The following is a 14,236-nucleotide window of genomic DNA, read 5'->3' on the forward strand; positions in this document are numbered from 1 at the left end:
TATTGGCAAATAAGAATTCCAATGTCTCCCCAAAAGTAGAAATATTAAGAAGAGGATAAGTGAGGAAAAGCAAAAGCCTCATTCTCACTATTATTTGAATAAGTTAAAATAAATATTTAGGATGTACCAAAGACATTTGAGTATTGATATTTAGATTGCCCTACATGTCTTTCCTTAGAAGCCTAAGATTTTCTTTCCCCTTCAATTGTTAAACACATGAAATTTCTTATTTTTGAAGAGGAATAAGCAACTTTAAATTCTTCCCTTAATGTTATCTGAGTTAACATCTTATTGCCGGAACAAAATATTTTAGGGCAACTGTCACTTTAACACACCAGGGGAATAATAGGGGTGCTGGTCCTCGAGCATATCCCCCAAAGGGGGGCGTCCCTGCGGCAGAGCTGTGGTGACACACATCATTTCTTGGGGAAGGAGATGGGCCTTGTCTCCTGAGAAAGCACTACCTTGAGCCCTTTACATAGGTGCAGGTTTAGAGAGCAGGACAATTGTCTTAGTAGTGTTCAAGAGGCAAAAGGGGCCTTGGACCTAGGAGGGGCTCCCCTGACGGAGCAGTAGAGGCTGTCCAGGGACTAGGATATTCCCTTGGCCAGGCCGAAAAGGCCCAGGGCTTTCCCAAAAGAACAGCAGGTGACCACTATTGTCGGGTTGGGAGGCCGGGAGCTCTAGGCTAATACAGACACTTTGGTGTCTTGCTTCTAGATCCCTGCCCCCTCCTTCCACCTCCAACAGAGGGAAAATGACCTTGCCACCATCCTTCAGATGCTGCTTCAAATAGAAGAGAGGCTGGGGAGTTTGAGGGGGCAATGAAGTCCTGAAGGCTGTCAAAATAAGCCCCTCTAGCCAGCTGCCCCGTGTCGCAATAGAACCCATTTGGCCTAAAGAATTGCCACCCGCGGAGTTATCTTTAAACAATATCTCTCCGTAGAATGTTCCCGACCCCCACCACACCACCTCTATTCAGTATATGTCCAGGAGGCTAAAGTCAGGTCCACCGTTCCGAAACATCTGGACATTTTAGCCAGGCTCTCCAGAAGGTGAGGGATCCTGTTGCTGCCCAAATCGCGCCCCCTCCTGCCGATGCCTTGTCTGATGTGTTGGGGAAGCTCCTTGATTCTTTATGGCTTTGCACTTTGGTAGAATGGAGCTAGCTGACGTGGGTTCGCAGCAACACCAGAATGGGAGCGAGCTGGCTGGGGGAGTCACAACCACCTGAGCCAGGAGCAGAATTACCAAGGGCAAAAAGCACTGGTCAGGGGATAGGTTCTGCTGGCTACCTGAGCTCTTGTGCTTGGAAAAGAGACTCCAAAAAGTTATTGGGTATTAAATGTGTGTGTGCACGCACAACACCCACGATGGCCTGACTGATGTATTCACAGGCAGCGGGAAACCGAAATACCCGACCGAATGGAACTCTTCTCGGGGCAGGGGAGCCAGATAGATTCTTCAAATCCATAGTGAGGCAAAGTGCAAGAGATGTCGGCCCAAAGAAAAGTTACAGGAAAGGGAAATTTTAAGAACACTCAGGAAACTCACACCCCTCCCCCAGAAGAACTAACACAACAGCAATCACAACAGAGGAAACATTAATGTTCTTGTTAAAAATGGGTTCCCCAAATGCCCTTGCAAATTGGACTTTTCCCCAAACACACACACTCTCTCTCTTCCCCCCCCCCCCGCCCCTGTGTGTGTGTGTGTGTGTGTGTGTGTGTGTGTGTGTACATTTTGTTGGGTGGGGGGCCACAATCCCCCCATACACACACACGCACACCACATTATTTTCACAATCATCAGCAGCCCCTTCTCTACTCTTTCCTCCTGGAAAATAATGATAATAGTAACTGAAATTTCTGAAAAATGACAGCAGGTTAAATCTGGTCGCTTGCTCATTTTCAAAGTGATAAACTTACATTCTTGTTCTTTGTGGGGACCTGAAATGGTAATGTGAGCCCAAGACACTGAGCAGATTACTTACTAAAAGTCATTTCCAGAAGGATCCCATATATCAATCTATAATCAAGCTTCCTGTAGTCCCATGACCGCACAGGGACGTGGAACGCTCGCCATTTCAGACAAATAAATACCATTTACTAAGGGGCGGGGAGACAGGGTGGCAGGGAACACAGGACCTCAGTTAGGAATGAAGCCTAAGCATTCTTACAATTTTGCACATTAAAACCTTAATCCATCCATGAAGAAGGAAGTGATTTACAATTTGGGGAGGCTCTATTAACTACTATAGTGACTTAAGAAAAGCGTCTAATGTTCAGCCAGAAGACTTATTGATGACTCGAATACCGATGCGCGCAGGGTTTAAAGTAAGAGATTTCTACCCGCCCTCTGATCATTCATGCAGCTATAACTATTTTTTTCTCGTTTTTAAATACCTCTACCAAGTCTTACTTTAAAAAAATAATTAAAATAAAAATCAAAACTATCATTGCATTTTAAATTTGGAAGCATTCTGCGGCTTTTTTTTTTTTTTTTTTTTTTAGATAGAAGTGTAATTCCTCGTGTGTTATATATTTTGTAAAACCATCCGCTGGATTCCTTGACTCTAGGCTTGGTCTGCAGTGCAAAACTGCACAATGATTCCTAACCACCCCAAATCCTGGTGCCAGGAAAACGATGCTGAGTACGACACAATAGCTCTGTCTCTGCAAAGCTCTTTTCTCTGGGATACTGTAAAATTAGGGTTCACCCACCGACACTGCAACAGCAAAAATGTGACCCCAAAGAGAAACTGAGACTGAATGGACACAATCTGGCCAACGCAGTTATAGGAGCAAGCATCCTTTCCCTTGGTAGTGAGGGTCTCTATTGTCCCAGCCTGTCCTCTAACCATCCCGTCAGAGGCTCCAGCCACACAATGCCTCAGCACTTCTCCCCAGCATTCAATTTTGATAGCAAACGACTAGTGGTTCTCACAGATTGGGGTATTTGTATTAGATTTTACATGAGGAGTATTTTAAGTTTCCCTGTTTCTGCTGCAGCATTCACTGTGTGTACTCACTCCCTCCCCTCTTCCTCTTTCCTTTTTCTCTGAAGATTCTTTTTCTTACGTTCAGGAAAGCCAATAGAGACCTGAAAAAAAATGAACTAATTGAGCTTGAGCTCAATTAGTCCTAATGTCATCTAAATTCTTTTTTAAAAAAATTTCCGCAGAATATTAGGAGCCCTTACCGTGCCCCCCGCCCCCAGCCCATGCAGCTTTTGAAAAAGAAAAAAGGAGAAGAAAGAAGGCGACTATAAGAGGAGCTGCAGTGGGCTAGTGCTCTGAAGGACAGCTGTGTCTCACACCGAGAAGAGCCTTATGAGCTCAATATGCAGAAACCAGGAAAACAGCTTTTTTTCTCTGCTGCTTTGAGAAGTCTGTTCAATTGTTTCCTTCCCTTATGAGCTCCTGGTGTTAAAAAGAAAATGTACATTTGTCCCTACCAAACCCAATCTAACTTGCTCTGTTTCCAAAGTGAACTTGGGTTGAAGGTGAAGTTTTCATCTTGAGATAATGCCTGCGTTCCACGTCCTGCCATTTGGAGCTTCATGCTATACTGCACACAATCAAATCTGGCCTTTTGAACTTATTTCCTGAACCCTTCCTCCCCCCTCCCCCGCCGCTACTCGCCGTCCTTACCCCCTGCCAGTTTCAGCCCCAAACCACCTTCTTCTCCCCATCCTCAATTTGTACACATAATGAGAATGCTTCATAATCTACACTCACATATGAAATCTGCAAGAGACACAATCCCTATGGCTGGGGTACTTTCCAAAGGAGCCAGGACGCAGGCTACCCAGCTGCGGCCATGCTCAGATGTTTCCACAGGAGCACAACCTGAACCACATTAATCTGCTTAATTTCTTTTGTGAGTCTTTCCTTGCTTAGAAAGAAAGGGGCGTGGGTATCTGTGAAGACATTCAGGAGCTGGTATCCCTAAATCTTGTGAGGAAGGAAATCCACTGCAAACTCTGAAGTTACAAATAAATGAACATATATAAATAAAGCCAGTCTGACTTTCTTTTAGAAATGATCTGAATTGCGCTCTTAGAAACAAAGCAAGGGGAAAGGATAAGGTGGGGTGTGTAATTGGAGTGTGAGGGCAACTTAACAAGGAATAAAAATTGTGCCAGGTTCTTGCCTGGCACAGGAATTGAAACCTGTGCTGCTTTGCTGAAGATAGGTGGGGATTCGCTACAATTACAGTTTGTCTACTTCAAAGCCCGGCTCCTCTCTAGGGCGACTTTTAACTGCCCCTACCCGGTAGGTTCCACAGCTATTGTTATATTATTCAAACAAAAGCTCTAGAGGGGGTGGGGAGAAGCAGATCTGAGGACCGGGTTTGGACTTCAAGATCAGGATGTGGAGCACATCAAGTGTGTATGTAGCCCAGCTGCCTGAGAGAGCAAGCTTGCCAGTGGTAACTTAGAGTTTAAGGCAAAATGCAGTCTATGAAAAATAAGTTACCAGCTCTTTGCAACAGTAGCTGCGTATCAACTTATTTTTCTCCCATGTCCAGACGGGTCGTCTATTGAATGTGGCTCTTTTATTTTGCATGGGGCAGGGGATTTGTGACCATGGTCCCCCCTTTTATTCCTCTCTCTATGGAAACCCAGATCATGGGGAGAAATATGTGAAGCTGAATAAAGAGAAGCTGCAGAAAGGAGCGCTTGAGAGCGGCATCTGTTACACTTGGGAAGTAAAACTGACAGGAGAGGGCGAAGGAAACCTCTCCAGCAGATTAGTTAGAACAGCAAGAAGATTTGACTATATGCAGATATTTTATTCAAAAAACAAAACACCTTACATGGTAGAGAAGATTATATCACAGTTGCTAGAGGATGTAATTGGACCTGAATTCAATAGGCAGTATCTATATTCGTGGAAACATTTTTTTTTTAAATAAAAGAAAGAAGGAAAGAGAAAGACAGAAGGGAAGAAAGGAAGAAAGGAAAGAAAGAAAGAAAGAAAGAAAGAAAGAAAGAAAGAAAGAAAGAAAGAAAGAAAGAAAGAAAGAAAGAAAGAAAGAAAGAAAGAAAGAAAGAAAGAAAGAAAGAAAGAAAGAGAAAAGAAAAATAAAGGCAATGACAGTTTGTGCTCCTGACGAAAGCTATTATTTCCATTAAAAAGCGAGTTTTTACATTAAAAAACTGCAAAATAAGGGTGTAAAAAACCTGTCCCTGGGATCAGATCTCCCCTCTTACCTCTCCCCCCTCCAAGCCTCTGGCAAAGGGTCTGAACCACTTGATGCGGCTGGCAAAATAGGGTACCAGGAGCAGAGGCCATGGGCAAGAGGAAGGTTGATTGTAAGAACTCAGGCAAGTCAAGATTGAAAAAAAATCTCCTTCTTCATGCAAAAGCCTTATCATTTGATAATTACCTTAACTCCCTGAATGGCCTAAGATTAGCAACTCTCACCCAAAGGCAGCTGCAAGGTGGGGGTGGGGAACATACAACAACAAAAACAGCGTGGCAATGATCATGATCGTTTAGCACGTAAGGTTTCTTCAACGCGTTTCCCTCTCACCTCTAAATTGAGCCGACGCAGACTCACAAATGGATCTTCGAAAGGCCAGCTTAACAGAGCACCTAAAAACTTTACTTTTGTTTGATTTTGACAAGTTCTTGTTTCTTCCAGAAGTGGAATTTCAGGCACAAATGAGATTGCATTCTTACAAAGGAAGATGCAAACAGTTAGCAGTAAAGAAATGAGTTCCTCAGCAGAAAAGGTGGGGAGTTGGGGGCAGAGAGAGAGAGAGAGAGAGAGAGAGAGAGAGAGAGAGGAGAAAGGAAAACCCAATTTCTAAAAGCAGATAAGCCTCTACAATAGAACATGGGCAAATGAAGCTACAGTTTCAATGAGAGAGCAGGAGGAGGGGGTAAGATGGCAAATGATCTTCTCTGCCAATAATTACTAAGTGTTTATCTTTAAAAAAAAAAAAAAAAGAGTGGAAAAAAGAAATAGATCTGAATCAGATGCCAGGTTTTCATGCCTAATAGACACGTTTACACTTACCAATATCAGCTCCTATTGCTCTGTGCTCTCATAAGAAATTACTCATTTCACAGGAAATAGATGCTCTTTAGCTATATAAAGGAATGGCGGAATAAGCTCACCTTGTTTTTATTTTTTTTCTCATTTTCTTGCACATTCTTCAGATCTGTCTTCTTAGAGAAACTAATGCCTTAATGACTTTCTGGTAGCAGCAAGCCTTCTTTTATTTCTGCTAAATATATGAAAATGTATGCAAATTTAAATCAAGCTTAACCTAGGCGTTCTTGCAATATATTTAATGGAATTTCAAACCAATAAGGGAACTCTGATGCTGTCTTCTGTAAGTGCAAATATAATTAGGCAGCTAGGTTACCTCCAAAATTATTCAATGAAAGGTCATTTTTTTTTTAACTTCAAAGACCATGTTGGGTATCTGGTGTTGTCTTTTCTCAGCTAGAAAAAATCTTAAATCTTTGCCTTTCTCCCAACTCTGCTTCCAAGCAATGCCTTTGCGCAAGACTGTGGAGCACACGGGCTTGTCCTTTCCTAACTTATAAAAGCTTAGGAGGAGCACAAGTGTTTCATCTCTTTTCTTCTATCCAAAATGAAAAAGCAGTCCTGTCTTTTCAAGCTGAAAGCAAATTCAAGCTTGATGGGGATTGGGGAAGTGGGGGCGGTACTTGATGCCAAACATCCCGCCATTTCTCTCTCTGAATTTCCTGGGCACATTAAATGCGGGGCCGGTGAGGAGGGTGGGGGAGCGGTGAATGTTAAAAACAATTTTCCTAGGGGACAGCATCGGACACAGGGTCACGAACGTTTTCCTGTATACCTATTGGTAGTGGGTCTGCATAGTGTTTGGGGGAAGTGTGAAGGCTGCCCGCTTCAGCAAGCAGAACCTTTGACAGAAGTTGTGGGATCTGTGATGGGAGCTGATATGAAGCAGTAAGAAAGCAAGGTTTCCAATTGACCAGCTAGATTGGGAAGTAAACTTCGAAATAACTGAATATTGTCAGTATCACATTAGATTTTACTTTCCCAGAATAATTCAGTTCTTCGTGACCTAAAAAAATTTTCAGAAAAATTGAAAGAACAGGACATCTTTTAGAAGCTTTCAGATCTTGATATCGAGGTCCTTAATACAATGAAATAAACTGAAATGTTCTTACTGGAATCACTGATTTCAACTTTATTGGTTTTGGGTTCAATCAAAGACGTTACTTTGCTCAAAGTTTGTAGCGACGTTTTGTTTTGCAGTCCTAGGCACACAACTAGCCGGCCCAGACCGCCGAGTGAGTCTGAAAAATCCCTGTTCACTGCGATCAAAATGACATTTAAACTTGTTTTACTTTTTCTTTATTTAATCTAAATAATCAAAAAGGAGTTCTACAACCTTATTTTTCCACCTCACTCCCTAACTGCCCCCCACCCCCACCCCCACAGTACATCCCTCACATCTTTTCCCCATCAACATAAACCCCGGGGTGGGGGAGTGGTAATCAAATGTACGGCCGCCACTCTGCGCTAGGCAGCCAATGGGGCTGAAAGATTGATTCACTTCCTGCTTGGGTCTCATTGAAACTCCGGAGCTTCACCAGCCTAATTTGGAAAGCTAGCCCGACCTCCCGCACCGCTATTGGCCGGGCTTACTCCTGGCCAGGCCGAGACGCGCTGCGATTGGCCGTAGTGGGTGCCGGTAACCCGTGCTAGCGTCTTTGGCTCCCCCGCACCGTAGATGTCAAAGGCTGAAGCTGCTCCCTTTGCCACATTATAACTAGTAGGGGATCCTCACCGACCATGGCCACAGCTGCCTCGAATCCCTACAGCATTCTCAGTTCCACCTCCCTAGTCCATGCGGACTCTGCGGGCATGCAGCAGGGGAGTCCTTTCCGCAACCCTCAGAAACTTCTCCAAAGTGATTACTTGCAGGGAGTTCCCAGCAATGGGCATCCCCTGGGGCATCACTGGGTGACCAGTCTGAGCGACGGGGGCCCATGGTCCTCTACCTTGGCCGCCAGCCCCCTGGACCAGCAGGACGTGAAGCCCGGGCGCGAAGACCTGCAACTGGGTGCGATCATCCATCACCGCTCGCCACACGTAGCCCACCACTCACCGCACACTAACCACCCCAACGCCTGGGGGGCAAGCCCGGCACCGAACCCGTCTATCACGTCGAGCGGCCAACCCCTCAACGTGTACTCGCAGCCTGGCTTCACCGTGAGTGGCATGCTGGAACACGGGGGACTCACCCCACCTCCAGCTGCCGCCTCTGCACAGAGCCTGCACCCGGTGCTCCGAGAGCCCCCGGACCACGGCGAACTGGGCTCGCACCATTGCCAGGATCACTCCGACGAAGAGACGCCAACCTCTGATGAGTTGGAACAGTTCGCCAAACAATTCAAACAAAGAAGAATCAAGTTGGGCTTCACGCAGGCCGACGTGGGGTTGGCGCTGGGCACACTGTATGGTAACGTGTTCTCGCAGACCACCATCTGCAGGTTCGAGGCCTTGCAGTTGAGCTTCAAAAATATGTGCAAGCTGAAGCCCCTGCTGAACAAGTGGCTGGAGGAGGCTGATTCGTCCACAGGGAGCCCGACCAGCATTGACAAGATCGCTGCACAGGGCCGCAAGCGCAAGAAGAGGACCTCCATCGAGGTGAGTGTCAAGGGCGTACTGGAGACGCATTTCCTCAAGTGTCCCAAGCCTGCCGCGCAGGAGATCTCCTCGCTGGCAGACAGCCTCCAGTTGGAGAAAGAAGTGGTGCGTGTCTGGTTCTGTAATCGAAGACAAAAAGAGAAAAGAATGACTCCGCCAGGGGATCAGCAGCCACATGAGGTTTATTCGCACACCGTGAAAACAGACACGTCTTGCCATGATCTCTGACTGGAGGAAGCGAGGAGGCGGCCGGCCGCACTGGGAGCAGCGCGGATTTCTCTTTCTCTCTCACTCTCTTCCTTTCATTCTAGCATTCTTTATTATTTCTCTCTCTCTCTCTCTCTCGTTCACTTGTTCTCTCGTACTCTCTCTTTCCCCTCCTTTCCTTTTTCTTACCTTTCCCCTTTCTTTTTCTTTCCCTTCTTCTTCCCTTTCCTTTCCTTTCCTCTTCTTTCATTTCATTTTCTTTCCTTTCCCCATTCTCTTCCCTTTCATCCCTTTCCTTTCCTTTCCTTTCCTTTCCTTTCCTTTCCTTTCCTTTCCTTTCCTTTCCTTTCCTCTCCTTTCTTTTCCTCTCCTCTCCTCTCCTCTCCTCTCCTCTCCTCTCCTCTCCTCTCCTCTCCTTTTCCTAAGAGGTTCTAACTTCTGTTGACAAAGGAAACACATACTCTCGCTTTCAGGCTTCTCAATGCTGATACACATTTATATTAAGCAGTCCAAGCTGGGATCTCATATTCCTGGCTCCCCGGGCAACAGTTCCCTTTAGCCTTTTCTGCTGATCAATATATATTGTTTACTCAGAGTAAGGTTTGTTTGGTCGCTCCTCTCTAGGAAGAACAAGGAGTGGGATAATGTGGGGGCGGGGTGGGGCGGGGGAGGGATTGGGAAGACAGATGTGTGCCTCTGAATAACCTTTCAGCGCCTTGGTTATAGCAGCTGTATTTCAGGTGAAATTTGTTTTACAATAGACTAGTTTTGCATTTTTAAAAACTTCTATAGCGTTTCTAAATGTCTGAGGTGTTTTACTACAATCTGTACACAATATTTGTGAGATAATTTGTATCTAATCGACCACTCCATGTTATTATTGCTATTATTATTACTACTTCGTTGAGCTGATGGCTTTTTAATTGCTTAGAAAAGGGAGGAGATGAATGGGAATAGGCGGGGAGAGAGATGCCTATCTACTCACCCCCCTTTCCAAATCTGTATGAGGAGGAGAATACAACGAAGAAAGTTGTTGATGATGATATTGGTTATATATTTTTTTCCGGGGTGGAGTGCCTGGGAAGGGCAGAATAGAGAAGCCTATTAGGTTTGTAAACTAGTGCGAAGTAGCAGCGGCGATTTCGCAGCTTTCTGCCCTCCCTCCTGGAAGTGTGGAGTCCCCGCAGGCTACCACAGCACAGATCCAGGTATCTGAGAAGGATTCCACCGCAACGCTGGGCCAAAGAGGTGGCCTGACAGTCTGGGAGGGCTCCGCACCCACCGGAGTCCTGGATTCCTGCGCGAAGAAATCCAGGCCCCCAGCTTCGCTAGGGCGACCTCCCGCGCGACCTCACTTCGGCCCTACTAGAGGAAAGACTGCCTTCACACGCGATTACTTTCACTGGAGATCACGACCCGGAGACGCTGGCGACTGGGCCAGCGCCTCCCATTTCGGTTCACCTCTAGTTCACCACCCCTTCTGAGTGAGAAACCCTCAGGGAGGGGTGGTGAGGGAGTGGGAGATAGGCATTCTCTGCTCAGTGCAGAACGACAATGAAATGATTGGCAAAGGTCACAGGGATTCTGGTCCATCCGCGTACCACCTCTCCCCCCATGTATATACCGCTGTCTGTGAGTGGGCTCGTGGGGAGCTGTCTCGGCGTTTCTGATAAGCACAGCTGGTGGAAGCCCACAGTGACGATCCAGCGAGCTAGCGAGCGCCCGGGAGGCTGGGTTCCTGCTTTTTAAAAAATATATATATATATATATATTTTTAAATCTCTGAGTGTATGTGTCTCTGTGCGTGTGTGTGTGCGCGTGCAAACGTGTGTGTGTAGATAGCTGTGTGTATCGTGTTACTATGTACAAAAACAAAAAGTACAAAAAAAAAAAAAATCTCGCTAGGCTGTGTAGAGATCCCAAAAATATGCAGTTGCTGTGGCTTTATTGCTAGCTAGTATCCACACGCCAGGTCCACAGGCGAACCTCATTCCCAAGGAGCACACACGTGTGAGGCCGGCCAAGCACCCAACACCCAGCCGCCGCCGGCCAGACCTGGCTGGGGGCGCTGCACGCCACTGCTGGCCGCCTAGTCCGGCCTTTAGGCGCAGCTGCTGTAGACAAAGCTTCAAACTACCTAAGGACCAGAAAGCCCGGGTCCGTTGTCGAGGATGTGTTAGTATGAGTTGTCAGGCCTCTGGTCCACCACACTGTGTCTCCCTCAGCTGCAGGTCTAAGAGCATGTGTTAATTCAAATCCCGGACCCTTTTACTTTTTTTGTCAAGTCTCTGCATTCTGGTGGTAATTATGTTTAGTTTTGGGATTTTTTCCCCCCCACATTGAGTTCATGTTTTACAACTGTTGGGAGTTTTTTGTTTGTTTCGATTTTTTTTCATTGCAGTTAATTGCTATGGTTCGAACCTGAGTTAACCCAAATACTTCTGCCGACTTTATAACTGTACAGTTTTGTATATTAAACGTTTTTGAAGTTATTAATTTAAAGAAGATCGTTTAGTTTATTCATTTAGTAACTGATGTATAATAAACGCTATTTTCATTAAGAGTTGCTTTTTCAACTATTTTATTCAAATTGCCTATTGCAGTTGCCAACAATTATTTATTTTCAATAAATTCTTCATTGTGTTTAAAAGGAAATTCTTTCACAGATAAGTTGGATGTCAAAAAGAAAACAATTTGCTGTAATGTTTGATGTGAAGTTTTAGTCAAGGGGTTTATATTGACGCAATATTTTATTGTTGTAAAAGATTAAAAAGGTTTAAATAAAACATTTTTCCAAAAAAAAAAGTTTTCTTCTCCTGTCCTTATTGTGTGCTGTGTGAGGTGGAGCATTTAAACAGAGGCACATTCCCGGTAAACAGCGCTTCTGCTTTGCTTCAGCTTATAAATCATTAGTCATTGTTTTGATTCTTGATTCCCTTCCTCTGACTTTCAGCCTTTCAGCTCAGCTCTGAAATACACCGGCACACACTGGCATGGCCTATTCTGGAGCCCAGGCTCACGCAAAGCACAGCACAAATTGTGGGAACCCGCATAGGGAAGGCTCGAGGTGGGTTTTATTTTAGGAAGTGCAACCTTACTAATGTTCTCCGAAAAGGGAATCTCTCTCTCTCTCTCTCTCTCTCTCTCTCTCTCTCTCTCTCTCTCTCTCTCTCTCGCACGCTGGCTCGCTCTCTCTCGCTCTCTCTCTCTCTCTCTCTCTCTCTGCCAGTGGACAGACCTTTCTTCAAACCTGCCCCTCCTGAAACTGTACTCAGATCTTCTATAAGGCTTTCATTTCGCCTCACTGCATCCATCCTTCTTCTTCCTCTGTATTCTGCTAGGTTCCCTTTTGCTACCTGATCCCTCACTCCCCTGAGGAGGGATGGGATGATGATTAGGAGAAACACTTTCCCTCTTAAGGTTCTTCCTGGGCCCAGGAACCCAGGTAAACTGTTTTTCCCAGTAATGCTGAACTCTGTCCATTCTTATCTGAGTATGGGGGAAAGGAAAACATAGTACAAGGAGACATTTTGGGGGTGGAAGTTTGATTGCACTCTTCTTCCCACTCCCATACACAATTTCATTTGTCTTATTTTATTTCACAAGACCCTCCATCAACTAAGTGACTGTTACCTGTAGTGATAGTTGAGGAGTAAATTACCAAATCTGAACCAGTTCTGTTTTAAGGTTTTGTATGTACAGGCATGCCTTATTCAACTTTTTTTTGGTAGATGCATACGAAGCAATGAGCAGGACATTTAATGATAATTTCCCAGCAGTAAACCCCCCTCAATTCATAGTCTGAAGTAGATGTTTTTGTTAGACAACCCAAAATGATTTAATCATTTGAATAGGTAATGATTACAGCATATGATGTCTTGTATTTTTCAAATTGCCTAATAATTTACAGCTCCATGGTGCACCACATACAAGATTGTTGTGTATGAAATATGCCGCATGCTGTGTATATAGTCATGGGTATGTCACTCTTTATAAATAATATTTATTCTATACAGGTATATATACAAGCACAAAACCCATAGTTTTAAGCCTTTTGGTTCTCTTTCAAAAGTTCATACCAACTAACGTCCTTCTCTTTCTGTATCCTATAAAAATTAGAATTGATTAAAAAGTTATAGATTTTCTCACAAAACTACACAAATATCAACTTTCAGTGTATCCTGAACTCTTTAATGGAGGCCTATGTAGATATTTCAGGAGGTACAAAAATATATATACACATTTATCATGATCATCAGTGCTTTTACTAATATACATTACTCATATATTTTATATGTGTTATCAGATTTATTTTCTTTACTGTTCCTTTTCTTTCTCCTGAAATATAATTAAGTCCTAATTGGTTTTTCTGATCAACATTTTTGCAACATGAACATATTTTCATTAAAAATCAGGAGGTGTTGGTGTTTCTGCCTGGGGCTTCCTTTATTTTGAGTTGCTGCTAATCCTGCTTCAAACCAAGGCCTTTGTAAAAAAAAAATTAAAAAAGAAAAAATAAGTGGTTTTATCTTCAGTTTTTCTCAGGCCTTCACAACAGTAGCTCTCTTTCTCATGAAATAAGAATTGGTAGGTTCCAAAGAACAACAACAGTAAATCATATCTAATGGGGTAAAAGCAAGAAAGTTCCATCTCCTTCACCAGATCCGAACAATAGAAACTGCAGAGGTTGTGGAGGGAGGTAGGATGTGAAAAGAGTGAATATACAGGTGTTACAGATGTGTAAACAAAGTCAAATATGCAAATCAACTATATATATGCATATAAACATACCTTGGTTGTCTAAATGGCTGTGGCTGTCTGCATGCGTAACAAAAGGGAAATAGATTACTAAAATCAAGCATTTATATTTCCAACAATAAAATAAGAAAATGAATATTATCCCTGGAAATTGGTTTCTTACCTTTAAAAGAAAAGGGTAAGGGAAAATATTGCTTAAATTAGTATATGAGCTGTGCTTCTCTTTAATAAAATCAAAGACTATTCCCTTGGAAGTATCTAGCATTCAAATATTTCTCTTGCTCCCAAATCAGGCTGCTGTTGTTGTATTATTTGCCTGTAGGCTAAAAGTAGAAACATACATTTCTGGTTTTATTTAAAAAAATTTTTTTGGCAGGGGCAGGGAATTGGGGAGGAGAAGAAAGAGGAGAATGGAGAAGTAGAAAATGGTTACAGGTTAAACAGTTCAGTTTTCCAAAGAGAATAACGTATTTTCCCACCTGTCAGATCTTTTTAAAGACACATATGCAACCTCAGAATTGTGGAATTTTTTTCTGTGACTAAGTACTTAAAACTCCAAACATGTGACCCTTTCAAAAAAAAAAAGTCTTGAAAGGAATAAAAAGTAA

The 14,236-nt window shown here is 43.8% G+C and overlaps 1 protein-coding gene across 1 annotated transcript; it reads left to right on the forward strand.

The window, feature by feature from the left end:
- Positions 1 to 7,747: 7,747 nt before the first annotated feature.
- On the forward strand, positions 7,748 to 9,142 carry POU3F4 (POU class 3 homeobox 4). The gene has a single exon (XM_050776384.1). The coding sequence runs from the start codon at positions 7,806 to 7,808 to the stop codon at positions 8,889 to 8,891; it is 1,086 nt and encodes a 361-aa protein (XP_050632341.1). The 5' UTR covers positions 7,748 to 7,805; the 3' UTR covers positions 8,892 to 9,142.
- Positions 9,143 to 14,236: the final 5,094 nt, after the last annotated feature.

This window comes from Macaca thibetana, chromosome X, assembly GCF_024542745.1.
Source record: "Macaca thibetana thibetana isolate TM-01 chromosome X, ASM2454274v1, whole genome shotgun sequence".
NCBI lineage: Eukaryota > Metazoa > Chordata > Mammalia > Primates > Cercopithecidae > Macaca > Macaca thibetana.